The sequence below is a fragment of the Phoxinus phoxinus genome (genome assembly GCF_949152265.1).
Source record: "Phoxinus phoxinus genome assembly, chromosome: 6".
Classification (NCBI taxonomy): Eukaryota; Metazoa; Chordata; class Actinopteri; order Cypriniformes; family Leuciscidae; genus Phoxinus; species Phoxinus phoxinus.
The window spans coordinates 16,597,839-16,623,327 of NC_136881.1; the positions used below are offsets into that span (position 1 = coordinate 16,597,839).

Sequence of the window (25,489 nt, forward strand, 5' to 3'; positions counted from 1 at the left end):
TAAATTAATTTAAATTATATATTTAAGAATATGAAATATTCATGTTGTAATAACAAATTTACTCAATGAAAGACGGCATTCTATAGTGAGCTGGAAAAACAATTGAATTGTGAAAGGGGGGGAGAATTTTGTGCACTTGTCTAAATGTATGTCTGCCCAAGAGCATGTATTTATTTACCAGGGGGGTTCAGGACTTGTCCTAATGATTGCCAAGGCCATTTGAGATGAATATTAAATGCGTTCAAACATGGGGATCTGGAGATCTTGTATACTACAACTTGAAAAGCACACATTCACATATCTCTAATATGCAAACACGCACACTTTCTATTTCACACACAATGTATCTCTCTCTCTCTCCCCCCCCACACAGAGTCAGCCAGCCCCTGCAGCTGAAAGGGAGAGCTACAGTGACAAACAGCTCTCCTACTCCAGAGTTGGCAGGAAATCTATCACACTGGACAATAAAATTGCAATTGAGTTTCTTTAGATTTTTTTTTTCCCTCAGCAGATGCACGTATCTCTGTAGCTCTGCACTGCTACACCTTTCCAGTTCATTCGCACAACCCCCTTTTCTGTTTTTAGATCAGAGCAGAGACGCTGTAAACAGAACCTTACCTGCATTAATCTTGTGCAATTATAGCGCAAAAAAGCAATTACAGGCTTGACCCATAGGAAGGGGAATGATCAATTTGTGTGCACTTGCCTCAGCAGTGAGCTACTTTAGGAATGCAAGCAGACTCAAAGAAAACATGTCTGCATGAAAAAGAGGGAAAGCAAAGCAACGCTGCTCGATCCACTCACAGAATACATTTTATTTTACTGTTTATCATGTATGTGACACTATTAACTGCGGTGTGTGAGTGAGAAGAATGAACTTTATTTTAATGTTTATTTTAAAGAGGTATCTCTACATGCATTACTATCATCATAAGAATTTGTATCTGCATTTCAGCATGCTTTTGAATTAAGTTCGGTAGCACAACTTCGGTTCTTTTTTTTTTTTTCTTGAATGAATCACTTCCACTGGTATTATTTTAATTTGGATCTCACTATGGATAAAACAGCCGAAATGAATAAGCATAAATGTAATCAACCTGTTTGTTTCATTTTGTATACAAAATAGTCCTATAGGACTGTTTTATATGAAAGTAATAAATTACAAAAAATTACAAATAATGTTTTTGTTGTTTTGTTCTGTGTGTGTGCATCTTTCTCACCTTTAAAGTTGAAATGTATAATTTGCAATAAAAAGTTTAATAAATAAAATTACTTATATCCTATTTATGAGTGCTTAATATGCGGAAACAACTGTCAATAAACCATTTATAACAGAGGTGTCGAAACGTTTTACTATATGATGGGCTAAAAATCTAACTATATTATATTAAAATGTATATATTTTTATATATTTGTATATATATATATATATTAGAAAAAAAGAGAAACTAGAAATGAAGATACGACATGGCAGGCCAAATCAAAAAGGTTCAGATCACGGGCATATTTTAACATGCGGGCCCTTCTTTGGCCATCTCTGATTTATAGTATATTTTATATAATTCAAATTGATTACCCTGAAAATTTCCTTTAACCACTGTGGCTCTGCAGTGCTATCAAGACACACATTTCAAGATGTTTATTTGAGCATTCTGACCACCCTGACATACAGTAGCAACACTGGCCTAAGTCTGTCATGGCTGTTTGTCCGACCAACGGAAGTGAAGTGTTTGGGAAACCTGTTTGAAAACAATATTTTTGTGATTCCATTTGGTGACACTAGTACTACAGAAATGACACGCTTGAAGTGAATCTGAGGCTATAATAAGGCTACATCTTCTGATGAATAAGCACTCCGAGCACTACAGATCTTCTTTTTCTTACACATCTTACTGCATAGCACAGCTGCGCCCCCAAGTGGCCAGTGACAAGAACACAAGCAAAGTGTATAAATGGAGGAGTGCCAGAAGCTGGTGCCCAAAACCACAGTCTGACACCAAATGACTTCACTACGCTTGGAACTGTGTCCATATTACAATGTCAATAGAGCATCTTAAAAAAGACATTTCTGAAGCTAGAAAGCTCAGAAAACTGAGAGCTCTCAAAAACATTAAGGCGGCAATTCAATCTGTAAATAAAAGTATGAACAGAGGGTTTGGCATTGGAGGAAAATAAAGATTCTAATCTGAGAAGTCAAGTTGATTATAGAGCGCAATAACAGTCAGGTTCCTGCAGTGAAAAGCCAGTGGATGAATGCTAAGAGAGTCTGAGCGCAGGAAAGAAAGAGGCAATGAGAAAAGGAAACAAATACAAGAGTATGGTCAGTGCTGAAAAAAGAGAGACAGATTGATGGCAAGAGACACCAGAGAGAGAAAAGCAAAAGAATAATAGGTGTAAATCAGACTTTTGAAACGAGGCGGCAAAGTCCTATCTTTTGATATAATTTCAATATGTCTGCATGTTTTCTGGATTAAATGCATATGGAACACTACACTACTAACAAGCATCCACTACTATAATATATATATGCTTATTTTCAAATATTGTTTTGCTATATAGCTTATCATATAGCATATTCAAAAGTCTGGGGTCAGCAAGTTATGTTCTATGAAATAAAGCAATACTTTTATTCCGCAAGGAAGCATGCAACTGATCAAAATTGATAGTTGAGATGTTTAAATTGTTACATTTTAAAACAAATGTTTTTTTCTTTAACTTCCTATTCATCAATTCTGGGGATTTTTTTAAAATAAGATTTCCACAAAAATATAAAGGGCTATCGTGATTCTTTGGTTAAATTAGAGAACTCGATTTAAAAAACAATTCTCGATAGCAATTTACCAGTGTCGAGTAACCGGCAAAATACAGGAAGTGGCGCAGTCCACGGACGTTAATCCATTAACCACATTATTAGAACGTTTTCTAAGGCAGCACGATGTATTAAAACCATTCAAAAACCATACTATAGCATAGTGCTATTATTAATACACAAAGGCTGCGATTCAATTAAATAAATATATGCCCTGCAGGTTTAATATGTGCTTTAATTATTTATATGCGCGCAGGTTATGTGCATCTCAGAGCGGGAGCATTCACAGAACATGCTGCTCCAAAAGAACATTCATTTACATGCGTGGAGTGCGTCTCAAACTCCATCTCTGAATATGCTGTGAGTTTAGGTTGCTTATACCGTTCATCTGGGAACGCTATGTGCGCTATTTCATCAGATTTTCAAGGTAAAACATTTATAATCCAACACCAGAGAATACATCAATGTGTTTCTAGATATGTGAACTGTCCATCAGGATTTCAAAATAAAAGTTAAAAACACAAAATAAAACCCTAGCTCTGAGTTTGATGTTTTGATGTCCACATGTTCTTGTTCAAGAAATTACAGAGGCTATAGCAGTTCTATCGTAAAGAAGTGGGCAAATATTAAAGATTACCGTAAGTGGAGATTTGAATTAAATGTAATTTGGCCAATATTAAACAAGGATTTGAACTGCTGTAAAGTGTAACAACACCAGGCTGTTGGCGCCTCTGCAGGCATTTGTTATAATACATAAGTTGATTGTTTATATTATGTATATTATATTATGTATTACAGTGTTGTTCTATAAAAACATATGTACTTGCTTTTGATACTTTATTTAAACCAAATATTATTGCCTCATTGTTATTATATATGTATTTCAAGTTATTTTAAAGGCTATTGTTTGCTTCTGTCTATTTTTATTACCCCAAAAATATCCAATTACTCGATTAATCATCTAAATAATGACCGTTTACTCGATTACCAAAATAATCGTTACTTTAGCACCAAATCAGCATATTAGTTTGATTTCTGAAGGATCATGTGACACAGAAGACAGGAGTAATGACGCTGAAAATTCAGCTTTTTCATGACAGGAATAAAATTACATTTTAAACTATATTCAAATAAACATCATCACTGTTTTTACTGTATTTTTGACCAAATAAGTGCAGACTGGGTGAGCATAAGAGACTTCCTTCAAAACATTACAAAAATCATTTAAACTGTAGTGTATCTAAAATATAAAGAAATATGTTTGTTAACGCATACTATTAGCAATAGTTTGGTAATAATAATAATGATGTTTGTTATGATAATTGTAATTATATTTTTTGTAATTTTTTAGCCATTAGTGAAAAGAAAGAAAAATAAAAAAAACAGTAAACACTGCAGGAGTCATGAAGAACAAAAGCCACACTTTAGGAACTCAATGGTAACACAAATGAGCACAAGAAAGGCAAAAATAAATAAAAAATTGGTGGTGTAGAAACTGCACAGTTACTTCAAAAAGAAGAGGTTTATACACTATTTAATCACTGATTTCATAATGTTTGTTTTGTCAGAAGTGCAAAATGGGAATGCTTTGATAAAATTAAATTAGAGAAATATATTTAAAGACAACTTTCCTGTGTTGTATGAAAGATTACCAAGCTTTGTAAATGTGTGTGAATACTCATGACTGCAATTAATGTGTACCGCATACATTCATCCGTGTGTTGTTTTGTGTGTGCATTTGGGTCCTGACCTTGGAGTGTGTGATGGAGAGCGTGTCCACCCACACGCGCCAGCCGCCCCACTCGTACTTAATGGCGTGATAAAGAAGGATGCGAAATATGGCGTACACCATCTCTGTGATCTTCTGCTCCTCACTGTTCTTGGGGTTAATAAAGCACAGAGACAGCATCCACTCCTGCCACACCGAGCACTGCAACAGACTCCTACAAAAAAGAATGAGTGCGTAAAAAAAAAAAAACATTACTCATTTCAGAAAAAAGCTCATGATGATAATGATGATAAGTGTTGGAGAGTGTGTGTGTGTGTGTGTGTGTGTGTGTGTGTGTGTGTGTGTGTGTGTGTGTGTGTGTGTGTGTGTGTGTGTGTGTGTGTGTGTGTGTGTGTGTGTGTGTGTGTGTGTGTTTCAACAGTCCCCACCTGCGGTTCTCTCGGCTGTTGTTGAAGAGTTTGATCATGTCTGAGAGAAAGATACGTCGTACTTCCATGCTTTCTGCTCCTTGAGGAGCATTCTTTAAAAGAGCCGCTATCACTTTTAGGATCTCTGATAGGGGGAAAAAAATATGCCTTTAATGCACATGAATGTACCACTTCACACTGGATCTTCACATTAGTTTTTGTTTTTAAACACTATAATATTGATTGCAGATTTTATAATATTGATTGCAGATTTTATAGATTTTCTTTTTTTTATACTGGTTATCTAATATACCGCAAATGGTGTAAATTAAAATGTACATGGAAAACAAAGTAAACAGCATGTCCAAACATTAAACTGCTATACAGCTGCAAACATTTTATTTTACTGTTTATCATGTATGTGACACTATTAACTGCGGTGTTAAAACAGTTAAAACATATTTAAATGGGGGAAAAAAAATTACATTACCATTTAAAGTTGTGGGGTGAGTAAGACTTTTTTTTTTTATTATTCAGTGAGGATATATTAAATTGATCAACGGTGACAATAAAGACATTTTTAATGTTACAAAATCTGTTCTTTTGAACTTTCTGTTCTATTAAAAGACTGCTGGAAAAAAAAAATGGATCCACAAACATATTAAGCATTTCAAATGTTTTTTGAGCACCAAATCAGCATATTGGAATTATTTCTAAAAGTTAAATGTGACACTGAAGACTGGAGCAATAATGATGTTAAAAATTCCGCATTGCCATCAAATTAATTAATTATATTTCAACTATATTTAAATAGAAAAATGTTATTTTAAATAATATTAATAATTCACAACATTACTGTTTTTACCGTATTCTTGAGCTGTGTGAGCATAAAAGACTTCTTTCAAGAACATTAAAAACATCTTTCTGATTCTAAACTTTTGAACGGTAGTGAAAATTAGTTATTATACATTTTAATTGCATTTGAATAAATTGGGGGGAAAAATAGGGATAAAGAAATGTGCACCCCTTTAATAAAACAGACATATTTTTGCCCCAACACTTTTGCACATAGTGAGAATAACTCACAGATATTGTGGAGGGAGTAAAAGTATGTCTACATCATAAGGTCAGTATTGTCTAAACTCTGCAGCTAAAGTCGTGGCTTCCTGGAACTGAGCGTTAGCTTAAACTGGAAAGAGTGGTTGTTTAGATGAATTATCTAGACAATGTCAGCATGCATTAAGTTGAGAAGAGCAGCTCAAGTTTCAGCCGTCACAGGGAGTTTAGAGCACGACAGCATCTGTAACCAATGCTCTCACTCGTTCCAGCAGAATTGTGTTGTTTCTACGCCTTACTCACTCAAATTAGAGTCACTGAACCTTACCAGTAGAAAATTACCTTTGCATGTATCTCTGCACTTTTCGGGTTTTTTCGCTCTCCAATCACCATTTGGTCCTGGTTTGTCCCGGAGTTTAATTTAAAAGAAACTTTTGCTTCCTCAGTTTGTTTGATTGGGTCTGACATTGCTAAAGACTGCAATCAGAGCCATTTAGAGGCTTCAACACAGATCAAATCAAGGAGAGACAGAAGAAAGCTGAAACTCTGCTGGGCTCGCTCTATGATACTCTATGAGATGGCCTTGAATCAGACTCTGTTGGTTTACCATCTCCATCTGAACGTTTTCGAACCGACCCAGGATCTGTGATTGACTGTCATTCTTCAGACTGGCAAGTGGTTTGTGCACATCACCATGGAAATACAGCTCTAACCAGCTGCCTCCAGTACCTCACAATTAAACTTCATTAGGGAAAGGCCTGATATGGATCAATATACAATATTAGTTTCACTTTTTACATTAAAACCAGAACATCTGATTGCTGCCTAATCCTGTACTGGATTTAAAGCAGGCATGCAAAATTGAGCATAAACTGAGGCTGGAAATAAGGCATCTCATTATAACTGAATTCAGCCATCTAATATCGAGAAACTACTGTAGCTGGTTGCGAATTAAACAGATGCAGCGAAAACTCTATACTGTAGCTACAGGGGAAGTTAATTATTTTGTAATGTGTTTATCATCTGAGTAATGGTGACCATCAAATGAGCTCCATTTGTCTGAGGTAACTGTACACTTCACCAAGCCGGTGACTGTTTGATTTGCACCGCAGCAGGCACAAGAATATGAAATGAGACTCACTTAATACTATTATTGTAAATCACAAGTAAAAATAAACAGATTTAAGCCGTTTTACAATAGGAGGTAGGTTTTGCTTGTGATCGTGCTGTCTTTCATGTATGGACATTTTCCACACACACGAGAGGTGGTGTAGAATGCGTGGTTAGCATTATGTTGACCCCTACTGTATCTCTGAATATGGTGATTACAGTAAATATTGTTTTCTGTGTTGCATGCAAGTAAACTAAATAATTAGCATTTAGTAATTAGTATTACATAGTACCTTGTATTTATTTCTTCATACCACTTTTTAATTTGAGATTTCGCTGAGAAATTCAGGTAAAACTGCAGTACAACCCAAAAAAAAGTAGGAAAACAAAGAATTTAAAATAATTGCCCATTAAGTGGCTGAAAAGGAACTTCCTTATATAAATAAAAATGTCTATTCATTTAATTAACTACAATTGTTTGTTTTATTTAAAGAAAAAATGTGTCTATTTAATCTATTAACAGCTATTTAATACAGAGTGCATATGCGGAGTGCATAATCACTGGTGCTACAGGAGAAGGGATTGTGTTTCATATTAACTTACGTGGGTTTTGAATCTTCACAGTGGAGTCAGGGTCTGGGTGCTGTTTGTGAATGACCTGAGTACAGATCTGCTCCGTAAGAATCTGGTGAGAATGTTCTGGTTATTCACTGATAGATAGTACAGCACAAGAGCTGTAAGTCAGAAACTAGAGCTGTGTTATATTAAATATAGGTCAACAACATTCACCAGGGTAGCTTTTTCGGTCACATTTGAGAATGTGGCACCTTAAAAATGCGTTTAAAAAATGGATCAAGGAAAAACAGTCATGTGAGCATTAGACAGTTATTGTAATTTGATGATTTTAAAGAGTTAAGGAGAGGGAGGTTGTTAAATATGTTGATTCAAATGTAAAAGTGCATGTATTTGTTTATATCATATCCATATTGATTATTTAGTCGTTTTAACTTTTTGTAGAACTTTGCATTTATGTACCTGTAATATGTAATGTAATTTGTAATACTGAATGCACACTGCCTTACTAACAGCAACTATAACTGTCACCTAGGGACTAAGGTTGAAATTTAGCTTTTAGCTAAATATACATATTGTGAATAGACCCTGTATAAAATAAACAAAAGCAAATAATAATAACACACTTCAAGAATTAAATACCTAAATTCAAGATACTAACAGTTAAAATTCTCTATTTTAACTGTGTGGGGGGGATTTGACTGCATCGGTCATGCTCTTACCTAAAAATGTGGCTGACGTTTGCATAATACTATGGTCAAAAATAAAGTGCTACAAGCAGCCATTAAAAAAAATTGGTATCATTGTAGGAGACTGACCTCAAAGAGCACGTTGTACGTTGTGACTGTGATCTGGTTCGAGTGGAGCAACAATCGTTCAGTGAGCAGAGCGAACAGGCCGTGAGCCAGCATGACCTCTGACTTTGTTCTGAAACACATGGCATCCAAAACGTCAGCACCAAGCCCACACTATGATCTACTCCCCAACAGGGCATAACTGCAGCCCAGAGCTTCTGAAAAATATCTTCATAGTCATGGAATGAAGCTGCATCTATTTTAAAAGCACTTGGCGGTCAGATTCCTTCTGGGGGAAACTCACATAAAGCAAATGGGATTATAAATGAAACTGAGCTTTATCTATCAAACACCACAGAAACATTTGGAAAAATACTCACACACAATTACAGACTTTGACTACATTAACGCATAAATATTTCCATGCTGCATGAATTAATAGTGGAGTGAGAGTAATTTGTTATCAAAATAACCTAGCTGAATTCACTCTGGGAAAAGACTAAGTTGCTTATTTTAAATCATTCATTTAAAAAAAAAAAAAAAAAATCAGCCTTCAACTCACTTGATGGTATGCTGGGAGCTTATTTCTGCTAAATATTTATAGCTAAACCATCCACTACCGACTCATTTAGTAAAATAAACAGAGTGAATCATGTATATGTATCACATATTAAAAACAGGGTTAACGTGTTATTGTTAATAATATGATCAACAGTATTATTACAAGCCTTAATTCAAAACAATAAAAAAGTAACTCACTTTGGAGACAAATATTTGAGAAAGTAGCCCAAGACTTTGAGTCCCTGCACACGAATCCCTTCACTTTTGGATGCAAGCAGCTTAAAGATGACCCTGTGTTATTCACAGAAGAGAAAAAGTGTTAAAAAAAATGTATGCATAATAAATGTAAGAGAGAAAGTTCAAAACAAACATATTACTTGATCTATATTTAAAATGTATGTACCATCAGAGTCGAGCTTAAATATATGTGAATCATTTTTGTTTTTAACTGTTTTCAATGTTTCTTTCCGACAAAAGGAAATTGCGACGCAGTCTGGTGTGTACACAGATCTCACAAGAGCTGACATGTACATTCATATGTAACCGAGACTATTACACTGTCTACATATTAAAATGAATCTGCCTATATATCCTTCTGGAGTAAGATCTGATGGAAGTGTGATTTGAATGAGGTTGTCAGATCTAAAATGAAAGTGAGGCCCTCTGTTTTATCGTGACGAGCTGTCCAGATGCCCCCCTGCTAGCGTGCACATTTAACCCCATGGCTGTCAGTGGAACTAGCATATCTATAAAGGCTTTGGAAATGTAAATACCTCCATTTTAGTAGCCCGTATGAGCCCTCAGTACAGCAGCATGGGTATCATATGAACCTATGAAAGTGTTTTTATAGGTTTTGTTGAGCAGGACTCAGATGTCTCTGCTAAGAATGAAGAATTGTGGCCTCCCATTATTCCACAGAGATTGATTCAAATTCATCTGTCAGTTTTTTTTCCCCCCCCAGTTTAATTTATAGTTTTTAATAAATGAAAAAATGGGTTAAAGAATGTAATGTCTGGTTGCAAAGGGCAACCACAGTTCTCACCGTATTCCATTCCGCTGATCGAAGGCTTGAACCATTGAGCCAGGATGCTCAGACATCAGTGCCACCAGAAGCTGGAGAACATCCATCAGATTATCATCCTGGAAAAATATTTACAATAAATAAGCATAACATGTCAGAGAAAGGAGTCATTCAAGACACACTTCTGACAAAATTATCTATGTTTTAAAATGCAGATGATTATAGAGTTGAGTAGGGGATTGTACATTATAAATTGTAAGTTACTGTCTAGTTAATATACTGCAAATTGTGTCTGCATTATCTTGTTGCAGGATTAACATTAGATATCATTACATATGACAGGAAATTATTAGGGAGTAAATGTCACTTTCTGCAAAAAGCAAACATATTATATACAATAGAAAAGAAAATTCATGAGTACATTGTGGGAAGTGACATAATGGTAAATTGCAATTTATTTTTTTAATGGCAGATTACAGTTATGCACAAGAGAGAGACAGCTGTGGGGACCAAGCGCCATCTGGTGGCAGTTACACCACAGAATGTTCAGTGTAACAAAAAATCAATGCAGATTATTAATGCTGTAATTTTTGTCACATAACTGAAAATGGTTAAACAGCTGATACTGGTTTAATAGTCTGTGATGTATTGAGAACTGTTTGAAATGAGAGTAGTTGCATTAGGGTACCTCGTGCATTGTGAGCAGGTAGTTCAGAATGCTCTGCAGTTCGTCTTCCTTTACACCATGATCCTACATTGATGGGACACACAAGTATTAACTGTACTGCACTCCTCATGATTTGTTGACTAATTCAGATTGTATTTATGTTATAGCCACTCTACTGCACCTTCATGATAAGCTGTTTGACAAACAGCAACAGGAACGCTCGGAGAGAGTGAATCTCCTTTTGATTGGGTCTCGGTCCATCTGAACACAAACAGATACAGGATATCAACCAAAAAAAAAGTCAGAAAATATCAAATCAAAATGTAATATTCCACAGCCCCATGCAATTGATGATAATACCGATGCTTTTCATTGTGTTGTTTACAACAGTTTAGAACCACAATTTTAGATTATTTTCCTTTATAACTTGGTGTAAACACACACAAAAAAAAGATAATATTTAATTCATTTATTGTAACCTTGATTATGTTTAATGAGATTTGAATGAGACAAGCGAGGAAGCCATCTACTGTGGAAATTACACAGAAAACACACTGAAAGACAAATTGCTCTGTTATTGTGGGATGGGATGTTTTCCCACAGCATCTTTAGTGAAAATATGCAGTGCCCTTTTTATTTGGAAACATCCTGCATTATCAAGACAGGATAATCACAATAACTATGTTTTAAAACCAATATAATTAAATATGAAATTCAGATGAGACTCTATTCCACCAAATGAAAGTTAAAAGATGAACGCATAGTGATACTTTATATAGCAGGGCTCAAAAGTTTAAGACCACAAAAAAAATCCCATTTAATTAAACATAAAAAAAATACTTTTCATTCAAACTATTATGCTGATAATATAATTTGTAACAAAAATAAATTGTACTAAATGTGAAAAATATTATTGTTCTCAAACTTTTGGACACCATTACAGCTACACATGGACCTTTTTTTGACCCTTATTCACTTGTCTCAGCACGTGTTGAGAAGTTGGTTTAGTTCTGCACTCTTACCGAGGCCCTTGGGCGTGATTCCGCTGCGGTCCAGTGGGTTTACAACCCAGTAGAAATACTTGAGTGTGTGCATGACCTGCAGTACAGTTCCAACTCTGCGGATGGCATTGTAAATGTTGACGGTGCTAATGAATTCTGTGGCCAGGTAGGTGTAGAGAACCAGCTGTACCTGTTGGGGGCAGCAAATCAATTTCAAGCAACAATCAAGAGTCACATTTAAGAAAACCAAAAATTGGTAAACTATTAAGCTAGCATGATGCAACCGCATCAGTTTATGTAAATGTCTGTGTAAGATACCTTAGCTGGGGCATGAATCCAGATGGCAGGGTTGAAGAGGATGTGGTCACACAGCTGTTTCAAGAGCAAAACCCCGTTAGGAAGGTTGCTAAGGTAACGGGCGAAGGCGAGGACGATGTCCAGCACAGATCGTGACACATGTACTTTGGAAGACTGAGAAGAAATTACAAACATGAAATCAAACTTCAATAAAAGTAAGTTAATAAACGTGGTCACAAAATGTTTTAGATAAATTGCGTTGTATTTATCAGAAATATGCTGTGACTTAAGAGGCATATAATACAATTAATGTCAAGCATGCAAAGCGCACAAAACTTTATTTCTAACATTACTTACTTGACATTGCAGCCTATTCATCATCAAACAAAAATGCAGTCATACAAACATAAAACAGTTACATGACTTCATTTGAATTGTCAGCTGGTCAATCTGACAGCCTCCCCATCATTCCAAGATCATTTTAGACTTCCACTAGATTTAGAACGTTTTTTAAATTTGTATATTGGGTTTCTAATTTTCCAAAAGCGTGCGCACATTTCAAGGCCTTTAGATAACGACTACATTCGATTTTACTATTCATTTATTTGTTTCGAACTTTACTCTATGCTGAGATATGAGTAACAAGTTAACAGACAAGAAAAAAGTGAGTGTGTACAGAGTAAAGGAGAGAAAGACTTTCAAAACAAAAATAAACATATATATAAAGGCAAAGGACGTATATATAAAGGCAAAGGACAAGAGTTTCTCTAGGTTTTAAAAAATTATGATCGTGAGACATTCAGTTAGGTACGGTAATAAGTATTCTTAAGCATTACACTTTTTTTTCCACCCAACAACTTCTGCAGGCATATGCTAGTATGTTTAATAAGGACTCCCTTTCAGCCATTTTAAGAATATAAGCTTACTTCAAACATCAAAGAAGACCTTTTCTTCTCTTGTCTTGTTTTGACACTAGTAAGATTTAGACTTTTTAATTTAAAAAAGACCTTTGATCAAAGTTCCTTTGGATGCATGTTCCACATGCACACAACCGTTTGTGTTCGACACTCACCTTCTCCAGTGAGTAACCGATGACGAGAAAGCCTTTGCAGGCCAGCACCTGCTCTTGCATAGCTACAGAGCCCTTCAACAGCTCCATCACAAATGACAGTAGTGTGCAACTGAAAAAAACATATGACAGGCAAGATTCAGTAGTGAAAGACAACCAAACTAACAAAAAAAAGTCAGATAACATTTAGTCCTGATTTAGTTCCAAGAATTAAAGGACTGAAATTCTGTTACCATTTACTAATTTTACAAACCCTTATGACTTGAGAAAGTTGATCTTTTACATACAATTAAAGGAAGACAGTGACCAGGGGCTGTCAAGATCAACAAAAAAGGTCTTCTGAAGCAACATGATAGCTTTGTGTGATGAACAGACTGAAATCTTAAGTTTGAATGCATCTAAAAACCTGCCGTTTCATTATTGACGTCAAGATGACAAACACCTTTGATTTTCATGCATCAAGTTTGAATCTATGCAAGATATGAGTGATATTTAAGATATGGCAGAGAAGATTTCCAGCTAATTGTCTAATTTAATGGAGGCCCTTTTGGTAAAGCTTTTGAAAGACATGATGGTCAGTAAATGATAAACACATATTCACAATCTACTTGAATAAGATTTACAATATTCATTATGATAAACAGTTGTTTCAAAGTGATAAAGCAAAGATATCTTGCTATTGTCATTGCTACAATCAAACAAACCGGTCATTTTGATAATGTGGAGCAGAAACACTATTCAAGACTGTTCTTGGACGATGCATGTAACACTAATTTGTTAGTACTAAAGCCAATCATGGTTAAATGTTTAACTTTGTATTGGCTGCTTTTCAATGGTGAGTCCACACACTGAGCACTGGCCCCTTGAGCGCCAAACCCTAGAGCCTAAAACAGACTAATGGTTAGAGAACCATGAGGGAAAAAAATCTGCCATTGTGTGTCTACTGGATTTAACAATTTAGGAGAGAAAACATTAACTCAATTTTCAGTTTTTCCTGGCCAGGATAAAACTGAGAAGAGCTCAATCTTGTTTTCCCACTGAGAATCCCTTTAGTAGTTTTCATTCCGCCCCCAGGCAGACTTGATGTGTTCTCACCAGACCGAGGTGTCCAGCTCGTCACCGCTGTGCTGGAGGAAATCCAGCTGTGCAAACAGGGGGAAAAGGACCTGAACTCCTCCTATAGAATGAATGGCACTCTGGACCGAGTGTGTCACCACAGCTTTAACATCCTGAAACACAGAAAGGCTTGATTTTAGATATGTTTTAATCAAGTTGTAATTTTAAGTTGTATTATGTCATTATGTTGTGCAACACAGAGACTCTCTGATCAAAACAATTCATAAATGTAAATCCCTATTGTTCTGCAACAACTACTCCTGAAATGTGAAGGTTATTTCCTAAACCTGTGATCTGTTTGCATGATGAAGTGGGGGGGGGATAATTAAATACAGAAAAACAGCTGTGAGGTCCTTCTTAATGTCCCTTTAATCAGCCTAGTGCTCTCCCAGATGACAAGATGGCACATCCATAAAATCCTTGTCAAAGAGAGAAGTACTTCATCTGTTCAGCATGTTGAGGTGCCATCAGAACGTATGAAGCCTCTATTAACTAAAAAGAATAATGCTAAATTATTGCTCCAATTGTTAATTTAAAAGAATTTATCCTATTATTCAATTATCAAGTCCAAGGAATTTTTTAGTTTAGATTTTCTTCGTGGAGTTGATGCGATTTAGACTCGACATCGTTTCTTAATCAAATGTGGTAAATGTGCCCGGGCCATCAGGACACCCTTATAAGTCAAAAAATGATATTTTATAAATAAATAAACGTTAAAAAGATAGTAGCCTCCCTTGATAACAATGAAGACCAGATTAGATTAAGTGCTTTAGAACTCATGGAGTGCTGGATGCAGCACAGGTGTGGGCCGTATTTTGCTGAGCGAGATGATAAAATGCTCATATTGTTAATTACGTTAACGAATGATGATGAGCTAGTTTCATTCGCCCACAGACAGCAGTCCACCTGGCAGGGCAGGTCTTTTCAGGCAGCTGTGCGGGGCTGGTGAACCAGGTGTGATGAAGAGAGAAAGAGAAAAGAGCATACCTGCAGCATGAGGGCGTGTGGTGAGTGCACAAAGATGGAGGCATTGTCCTTGGGGGAGGACTCCAGACACAGCTGAGCGTCAGTGGCTCGGGGATTATAGGTGAAGGCGATACTGGCAGACAGCTTTCCATCATACAGCAGCATCTTGTGATGTTCTGCAAACAGCAGGTCACTCTCTGCCTTGTGCTTAAAAGTGCCCTGGATCAATCAGAGAGAGAGATGCTTAAAGCAGAGCTACATATACTGCACATTCTCAAGTGTGTGTGAAAAGCATGAAATTAAATCTACTTCATCAGAGCACTTGATGAAAGCATAAGTGTTTAAGTGTAACAGACAGACTGCGAGATGATGTGAATGATAAAGCTTCCCAATGTGTTCGTCAATTATCATATCATTGAACAGCAAATTTAAACATCTTGGATCAAATTACATTTTGTATTCAATACCACAACTATAAAATATCTCAATATCAACTCTTGAGACCACCGCGAAAAATTAATATGCTTAGCACACTACTTAAAAGAATTTAAAAATAAATAATTACTTATTAATAATAAGCTATTTCTATTTAATTACGACACTCTTAAAATACACTAAAAATACATTAATTTCAAGCTGCTGAATATTATAACTATCTTATTTTAAATAATTACTTATACATAAATATTAACCAATTAAAACAATGGTATTCAAATACAAAAAAATAAATACAAAAATTAAGATGAGTAAAACAGTAGCTGTATTCAACCTTTAAAACCTAACGTACAGATATATCTGTACCTATATGTGATTTGACTACATTATTACATCGTCAAGAAAGGATTTTGTCCAAGACCGTAAAAAATAAATACGTAATAGATAGCATTTGGGCAGAGAAAAAGATCTACCGGTACCTTGTATCCAGGTCCCAATTGGTAGATGGCTAATATCTGAGCAGCACTAAGAGCTTCACCGAACAGATACACTGCCCCCATCTGACCGCAGAACACACGGTTAGCGTCTGCTGTCTCTGATGAGCCCAGAAAACACTTGTCGAACGTCTGTGAGAGGGGAACAAAGTTTGCTTTTTTTATTATGTTTTAAGTATAAACTGTTCAAAAGCTTTTTTATGGTGTTCAATATAAAATGTTTAATTTTATGGTGTCGGTAAAAATAACCGCTTTCTATTTTAGTATATTTAAACAAAAAGAAAATCTATGATTGCAAAGACTTTTTTTTCTCTCTCTCTCAGGATTCTTTGATGAATAGAAATTTTAAAAGAACAATATTTATTTGAAATAGAACTCTTCAGATTATTTCTAATTATGAATTTCTATTAAACCCATTATTTTAAACAGTAATGTAAAAACAAATTCTTGATTTAATATTTTTTTTTATATAAATGATAATATGTCCATGTGTGTTAGTATGTCCACATGCATAAGAGATAAATAGACCATATCAGCATCATTTTGTTAGCCCATGTGTATCAACATAAGAAACAAACAACTTGCTGTAACTAAATGTTGCTGTTTAAATGTTATAAATAGAAAGTGACTACCGGTATATCACTCTGACATCACCTTGAGCAGTGCTGTTTCAGTGTAATAATGTTGATCTTTGATACATAATTTCAAAAGGAAAGCATATGCGCAATGCACACTCAATGGGCAAACTCCAAATTACTATGCTAATCATAGAATGTTAATGAAAAATAGAAAACTTTTCAGATTCTGGAACTCACTGTAAAAAAAAAAAAGAAAAAGAAAAAATACAACATGGCTGATTAATCACATTTAATCTCATCAAATGCATTTAAACATGTTTGCTTATGCTATTGTTCAGCTGTCAAAGCAGTTTAAATATAAAATGGACTTTTAAGTTTAACAAATGCAGGCCGCTTTGTTTCCTCTTTTGAAGTTTGTGGGTATTTTGGGCTTTGTAGCTGCCAAAATATTGACAAGCTTTGAACTGAAACACTACTGGAGGAAAAAGCAGGGCCTCAAGCTTAACTGCTGTTAAAAACAAGAACACAGAGATAACAGAACCTTTTGAAACTACTTACATCGCTTGTGTTAACAAACCAGGTGATCTCGCCATACGACGCCAACTCTCCATTGACATAGCAGCTGATTTCACTGTTCTTCCAGCGATTATAGATGTGCACTATGGTCACCATATACCACTGTAGAATAAAAACAAAATTAACAACTACAAACAGGAAATAATGCCATTATTCATTTAATATCAATATCAATGTTTGAGAGCATTAATTTACCCTAAAATATGATTATCCCCTAGTTAACATCTAATCTAAAATGCATATTTAGTATATTTTAATATAATAGTAAAACTAGTGTATTTATTGTAAAATCTCATGATTTCTGATCAGTCCCTAGAAAGCAGAATAAAATAGTAATATTATCAAATTGGTTGAATGTATTACTTTAAACATATTTACTCCTATATCTTAAGGGAAGGTTAACTTTGACAGACCGAACAATACTTTTTTTTTTCTCTAGCACCTTCCCCCTTGTGGTCCCCTGGGAGTCCTTGGACTTTAGTTTTGAAAACCCCAGGTCTATAGAAGTCTATCAGCAAACTTTGCTAAAGTTATGAGACTGTGGTCCATTTACACCCTCTGACAACAATTTCACCTAGATCTTCTTGAATTTCCATTAAATGGTGGGAAAAGCCAATGAAGGTACTTATCCCTAAGGTAAGACCTCTCCAGAGGGAATGTAATGGACTCTAAAAATAGGCCAAATACACCCTATAAAAGGTTTTTAGAGCGCTTGTGAGCTTCTTGATTTCAGAAATATTAATTTGAGTAAATTAACCTTATAAGTACCACACGTTTCTTGATTTAAAAAAAAAGACTTTCGATTGAAAAACATTTTTTATTTCTAAATAAAATAAAACAAAATTGAATATTTGTATAGCACAAATGACTGCATGTCTTGTTGGATCATCCTACAATGTGGTTGTCCAGGTGTAGTCTAAAGGTTGTTAGCTGAGGATGCCTGCCTGCCCCTTTCAGGGGGCATATGGGATCTGAGGATTTGCAAGAAGAAACCAAATCCCTTCCCTGCTCAGATATGGCCCCAGCACAAAACCTTCTTATATGTCAACTTTGCTATCCTTATTGTACATTGTAGAGGTAAAGATAAAGACTTTGGAAAGTGTACATGATAAGAGTACAAACAGGTAAGCTTAAAAAAAAAAAAAGACTGAGGTAATTCAAACCTTCTGGGGTTTAAAGTCGTATTTCACACAGTGCTGGAAGCCTTTGGCTTTGGATTTTAGAGAGGTCACAATCAGACATCCACCCACAAAATGTGCTGAGTAGCCCAAACTTTTGCTGGTACGGAAACTAGAGATGAGAGAAAACACATGCCTCAATTAATTCAGGATACATTTCATATGAGGGGTGCTCACATTTAAACAGCTCGACAGAAAGAGTAATAAAGTTTGCTAGGTGATATTGTATCGATACAAGGAAGCCAAATATTGATATTTTCAGGGCCTGAATTTCAGCTTGTGATTACAAGTATTGCATAATTTTACCGTAAGCTCTGCGCTCATAATGCAATGGATTAATAACAATGAAAAATAATAATTTTAAATATTTCTTTCAGACAAAATTCACATACAACATATCTCTCTTTCTACCGCATCACTCTCCCTTACACACATGCGCACAGCATTAGCTGTGTGTACAGGAAGTGCATTCCAGCATATTTCTGAATGTTTAAAATCGCAACAATATTGTAACGTGGCTTAAGTTTCGTGATGATAATGTCTCGTGGTGCCTTTGGCGATTCCCATCCCTAGTATACATCTGTCCACTGTGATTGTAATAGAATGTAAGACAATGTATAATTGTAGGTAATCAAAGAATAGACCCATTTTTCATCATTAACCTGCAACAATTTTTATGAACATATAAAATATTGTAATAAATTCTCACCTAGAGTAAAAAAGATTTCATATTGCATCAGTATCTCAGGTGTTTGAAGAACATTAGGTTACTGTTTGTAACCCTGGTTCTCTAAACAGAGTGAAGAGATCCAACTATGGGAAGGCCATCCATACCGGACCTCTGCAGAAGCATCAAGTCTGACTTGAAAGACAGGAGCGCGAGGCCAATGCCAGGTAAGGGGCCGCCCCTTACCAGAGTACATAAAGTACCTGCACGTGCTATCTTTCCTCAGTGAGCATATTCACTTCTCGTGCAGCAAGCGGGCAAGCATCATCTTTAGAGTGGGTTCCCCCTCGACAAGAGTTAAGTGGGTTCCTCCTGGACTTTTTAGGAAGTCAGGTCGAACGGTCTAATTTCCTAGCATTCTCAGAACATGTTAATTATAAATTTCCTTGAATTTGTGAGATGTGGGTCTAGGGAACTCTGTGGTGACACTTCTTGTGCATACTTTTTTAGAACACATAAATCCCCCAACGTGTGTTGAAAGGGCCACTGGGCAACACTAGGAATGGTGAAGCCTCTTTGAACATTGGATGGGCACCCACTAGCAAGGGGGGGCTGACCTCGCCAACAGAAACCCTTTTTTTCACAGTGTAATTAGAAGGGCAGAGCAGGCATCTGGCAGGCTGTTGACCAGATAACACAGTCATCACGGACCCCTGTTGCCAATACATCAGGCCAGCTACTTACGTTTGGGATCAGAGGGAGTGGAATTAGGGGGTTTCTTGGTCACGGCTGTGGCAAATGATTTTTTTCCCCAAAGGAGGGGGGTTACCGCGCTGCGCTGGTGATCTGCTGCGAGGTTTGGCTCTGTCTGGACCCGGGAAATTACGACCCGGGATGGCTGTAAAGGGGGAACGTGGCGTGACACTGATTTCGGTGGAAAACATAACTTGCATGCCTCGTCCTCTTTCTTTTTATCATAACAACCTTGCTGCATCAGGACAACAGCAGAGCCTAAGAAGACTTGATCAGGCTCAACTGGGAACAGGGAAAACCCTATAGGGTTGAGCCACAGCGCATGCTCTCTAACCACAGAAAGAGTCATAGAACGCTGTTGGCCTGGAGGGCATTGCGGAGAACTAGACAGTTGACAGTGACAATGTCCTTCTAGAGTGAAGGCGAGACCAGCTGTGTTTCATGTGCTTGGCACAAGCGGGAAGGACAGGGAGAAGCTGCTTTCTCAGCCGCTCGCTCACAATACTCAATAAGGACGGACTGGTGAAGAGCACCAGGCTCCTGAGCCTGTGAAGCAACGGAAGGTGGGATGACCTCCTTGTCCTCAGAGCTTGTTCACAAATGAGGGTTCACCCATTAACATGTTCTCAAGAAAGGAGGAGTCGGCTCGGTCATCCCGACGGAAAGCTGGCGATCCTCGGGAGTCACCCGGGTGCACAATATCACCGTTTCACCCCATTGGAGTCAGACTGTTCAAAGTCCACGCTTTGAATAGCGGCCACCTTGTGCCTACGGCGCCAGGCAGTGGCTACAAATTTTAGGGAATTCAGAGCTTTCTCCGCATGCTTGAGGCCCGTGCAGACCACGCAGAGTGGGTGTGAATCCCTAGTGGCAATGAACGCGTCACAAGCAGGCACGCAACAGGTTATCGCCGGAGGAAGCCGCAGATTTGGAGAATGCCATTGTGGAATGGACAGTAAAATCCAGGTTTTTCATGCGACAGAGAAAACAAGCGAGAAAAAAAGCTGGAATTGTGAGCGAGACAATCACGTCCGACAGAGGCTAATGACAACTGAGAAAAGGTAACGCGAGCAGGTGCTTTATGCACTCTGGTAAAAGGCGATCCCTTACTTGGCATTACTTTGGCCCTTACTGTCAAGCCAGACTTGGTGCAATTGGATGCTTCAGCAGTACGGATGCCCTTCCCCATAGGTGGATCTCGAACACAAGATGGTGAAGGAACTAAAGACAAGCTGAATGTGCATCTCCCAGCCTTCACCTTGCTACATATTGTGTGCCTATACTACATATCCATTCTATTGCTCATTGTACCTGTACTTACAGGCAATGATATTTACAATTTCAATTTTATAATAGAGCTGTCAACGTTAAAGCATGTTATTGAATCAAAATCCTTAAATTGGTTAGTTCACTTCAAAATGAAAATTCTGTCATCATTTACTCACCCTCAAGTTGTTTCAAACCTGTATGAATTTCTTTCTTTTGTTGAACACAAAAGACGACATTATGAAGAATGTTGGTAACCACAGTTGATGTACCCCATTGACTTCAATAGTATTTTCTTTCCTACTATTGAAGTCAATGGGGTACATCACTTGTGATAGTTTTTTTTTAAATGCAAAAAATTACTAAAGCATGTGAAATTGTATCAATAGCGTAATTTACGTCACGCGGTTAGATGATCTTATAAGTCAGGCGATTATTACACTGAGCATCTACAATGACACAAACACCTGTAACCCTAGTATGCAGACATTTATATTCTAACCCTTTAACCTAATTTCGCTTCTCTGTTTGTGATCAGATCATTTTAAGTCACTAAACTCCAGAAAAGTTTTCGATCCAATGATCCAGTAAGCTAATTCATTCAAACAAAGAGTCCAAAACAGCGCTAATGTAAAGAAAACTAGGCTGATTACATCAGAGATGGCAGAGAGAATAGAGACTTGCATAGCGTTTTCAGTGAGTTATTAATTTCAGTGCGTTTCGCTTTAAAACACGAGGTCTGTCATATTCTGTGATTGTTTTTAAGAGTGTGAGCCTTCACAAATCATGCTGTGTGAAATACAGCCTGAACGAATCATCAAAACATCCCACCGTTGTATGGTCAGATGATACGCAAACTACGTTTATCGGCTGAATAATGCAAACCAGCATCTCACTAGTAAAGTTTTGATGGATGAGGACTGCAATCAATATAAAGACGATTGCGGTGATGTACAGGATTCATACATTAAGCATGCGCGAGTCCGTTATATTGATGTACAAACAAACTGTGTATGCGCTCTCGATGCTTGGATCGCACATTGTTTTTTGGCATCACCATGTGGTCCTGTTTGGTATCAACTTAACTTGTCTAAAATGTAAACAAGCTCTTTGCTGTTGCACTGTACACATACTATACACTGTGAATTCTGAAAAGTTTTATTCTGTAATTTTTTTTTTATATATATATATATATATATTACATTTGGTGTGCCAAAAAATTATGCATTATATGGACTCCTTATATGATTTGGTTATTTGGTGTCCTTTTTGAGAAAAACAAAACAAAAACAAAACACTACTTTTACCTTGAAATATGAACCATTGACTTCCATAGTAGGGAAAAAAATACTATGGAAGTCAATGGGATACATCAATTGTTTGGTTACTGACATTCTTCAAAATATCTTCTCTTGTGTTCAGCAGAAGAAAGAAATTCATACAGGTTTGAAACAACTTGAGGGTGAGTAAATGATGACAGAATTTTCATTTGTAAGTGAACTATTCCTTTAAGTGTAATGGCAATTCTGAAATGAATGCCCATTTATATATAAATACATAAATTATGAGAGAAGGCCTGTTATATAGAGAACTAATTTCAGCAAAGTGAAGAGAGTAAATCCTACAGTTCTTTCAACAGGGTCAATTATCTTTCGGTGAGTCAAAATAGCTCCATTTGCATAAATTACATTTTTGACAGAAATTAATTATAAGCTGAAAATAGGACAAGGCGGCTGTAAAATGCTGCCCTTGAGAAGCGTAAACGCTAGACAGAGAAAAAGAGGAAAACACATCCTTCTCTACAAAAATAGTAGTCAGCTAATCGTTCTCTATGTACTGCAGGTGTCTGGTTCTCAGACACCAGAAAGCATCTTGAATAAAAATGTTTTATTTTACATCATAGGTTTGTGTGATCAGTGTTTGTGTGTGTGACCCACCAGTAGAGATAAGGCTTGTCCTTGTCAACGTTTATGTTATTGATGGGGTCCAGGCGCAGCCAGGTGTGGAAGGTGAAGCCATTCTGGTATGGCCACTTTGCAATAGGTGGAAGAGCAATTGCCTGATGATACATAAACAAAAACAGTTTTTCCAGTTAGGTTTCTTTACTTTGTGGTTCTATTTTAGAAAGTAGAACATATAGCATTTGAGCAGAATGGGGGGAAATATGACAGTGATAGTAGTATCCTTGGAGGGATGTGTCCAAAATGCCTGTGTATGTTTGTACACTGAAAACTGTCATATTTGTGGGTTACAGATGAAAAATTAAGGCAAGTGCAATGTTATGTTCCTGAGAGGACGGAATTCATTTGGCACCGTTTCAAGTGGACACTGACAACACAGGAAGGGTTCCATAAACATGCCCTCTAAAATATCCCAGACCCCCATGCTGATGAGGGTTTGATTTTTAATAAAAGCATCCAAAACACACATACAGAGAGGCAAGTTGTAGCATGTCAAATGCATCTGCATCACATACGAAAATAATACTTATGCATTTCACTCCAATCCTCTCAATGCACAAAAAAACATGTAAATATAAGCACCAAACTAGAATATTTTTCTCTAAAAAACAAAAACTTTTCTTTCCGTGGTGCTCATCTCCTCTAAAGCATAAAAGTACATAAAGCAGATAACGTTTCCTGTGGGTGTTAGACATTCCTGTAAACTTCCATCTGTCACATGACTGAAGGAAAGCCTGGGTAACTAAGTGAAAAACTGGGTGAAGATATCTGAAGCTTTTAGGAGACAGAAAGAAATTAAATTCAGATTATTTTCTTAAAATGTTAACATCTAATCGTAAATAAAGCAACAAGACAGTGATAAGAGGGAATATTTGTATGGTCTTCATTTTCAATTCAATCTTGCTGACTTGATCATTCTACTGTAGGTTTGAGCAAATCTGAAGAAATTAGCCTAAACGTTTACAGTGAAGATTTTGTTGCAGCTCTCATGCTATACAGTTTCACATAAACATAAGGGTGATTATTCAATTAGGCACAGTTTTCCATACTAGAAATCATGAAAAAAATATTTTTATTCTGCATTAAATTAATCAATTTAAAAAGATTTCTGAGGGATCATGTGACTTGAGTATTGGCTGCTGAAAATTCAGCTTTGACATCACAGCAATAAATTATATTTTGAAATATATTAAAATATAAAACAGTTTGATCAAATAAATCAAGCCTTGGTGAGCATAAGAGACTTCTTAAAAAAAAAAAAAAGTCAATTAACTTTATTAAAATAAATCAAATTTGATCCCTTCTGAATTAAACAATTAATTTCTGATCTTTAAACTGTAAATTTCTGTTGTCCTGACAAAGATTCTCATTTCCAAAGTAATCAAATACATTGTAATTCCCATATATCGACTTGCGTTATAACAGTTTTGATTCACAATAAATAAAAAAGTAATAATCAATTGTTCTCTATAAAGAGATTCCTTGTTGTACACAATAAATTGTACACCTAAAAAAATTACTCAATTACTCAAAAGGTATTAAAGTATAATTTCCCTGATTTTAAAACATTTTGAAAGTTTATTATAGAGAGAAAGTTAAAATGTCTGGGTAGTGGACTAGTCCATAACAGAGAAATTCTGGCATATATCTTTTGCATCACCGTTGGGACCAGAAAAGTTCCACAAATTGAAAAAAATCACAATAAATGTTTTCACAGTGTATAGAGGTAGACTTTATGACTGAAGTCAAGGTTAAGGCCAGTGCAGTTAGACTGATGTTTGTGTCAGGGTCTCACCGCAGCACTCTTCCCTGGGAAGCTGAAAAATGAATCTGGGCCATTTCTTTGAGCCATGGACTTCAACACGGACAGCAGCTTGACAGCATGAGGTGGCTAATAGATAGAAGAAAAAACTGAATTTAGACAACTTGAACATACAATGAACTCACACAAGCACCCACACAAATAAATAATTGTAGCTTGACTGCAGTATTGTTCTTGTACATATACATAAAATATACTGTACTCTACAACTATACAGAATATACAGTCACAAACCATGTTGCTTTGAACCTTATTAATCTTGTGTCAAATATTGAGCAAGATCTTCTTGATTTAGAAATTGATTTAATTTCTGAATTAACCATCCAAAAACATTTCCCAACCCGAGACGTATTGGTCCCTCAGCAACAAGTACATCAGACAACACAGTAACAATAATGGCTTCTGCCTGCAGGTTATAAGATATAGACACACATAGATGTGCCCTCTCCTTGCTCTGACGTGTTCATTTGGCGCTCTGATCAATGGCACTGTCCCAGTCCTCCAGAAACACAGCATAATGCATCTAAACCACCTGCCTTTCCACTGTCTCAACATCTTCTTCATCTACTAAAGACTGACGGGA

General features: G+C 36.4%; 1 protein-coding gene across 5 annotated transcripts in view; it reads right to left on the bottom strand.

Annotated features, from left to right (window-relative positions):
• The window catches only part of lrba (LPS-responsive vesicle trafficking, beach and anchor containing), a 247,341-nt gene that overhangs the window by 181,483 nt on the left and 40,369 nt on the right, over positions 1-25,489 (bottom strand). For all 5 annotated transcript variants that reach the window (XM_079615242.1, XM_079615243.1, XM_079615241.1 and 2 more), the window contains exons 4-21: positions 24,880-24,975; positions 23,061-23,182; positions 18,423-18,549; positions 17,242-17,361; positions 16,091-16,237; positions 15,198-15,395; positions 14,190-14,323; positions 13,098-13,206; positions 12,047-12,199; positions 11,750-11,918; positions 10,909-10,988; positions 10,749-10,811; positions 10,082-10,179; positions 9,238-9,330; positions 8,503-8,611; positions 7,715-7,796; positions 4,967-5,090; positions 4,560-4,752 (exon numbers count right to left, since the gene is read on the bottom strand). In XM_079615242.1, coding sequence (XP_079471368.1) covers positions 4,560-4,752; positions 4,967-5,090; positions 7,715-7,796; positions 8,503-8,611; positions 9,238-9,330; positions 10,082-10,179; positions 10,749-10,811; positions 10,909-10,988; positions 11,750-11,918; positions 12,047-12,199; positions 13,098-13,206; positions 14,190-14,323; positions 15,198-15,395; positions 16,091-16,237; positions 17,242-17,361; positions 18,423-18,549; positions 23,061-23,182; positions 24,880-24,975 — 2,217 coding nt within the window. The remainder of the gene's footprint in view (positions 1-4,559; positions 4,753-4,966; positions 5,091-7,714; positions 7,797-8,502; positions 8,612-9,237; positions 9,331-10,081; positions 10,180-10,748; positions 10,812-10,908; positions 10,989-11,749; positions 11,919-12,046; positions 12,200-13,097; positions 13,207-14,189; positions 14,324-15,197; positions 15,396-16,090; positions 16,238-17,241; positions 17,362-18,422; positions 18,550-23,060; positions 23,183-24,879; positions 24,976-25,489) is intronic.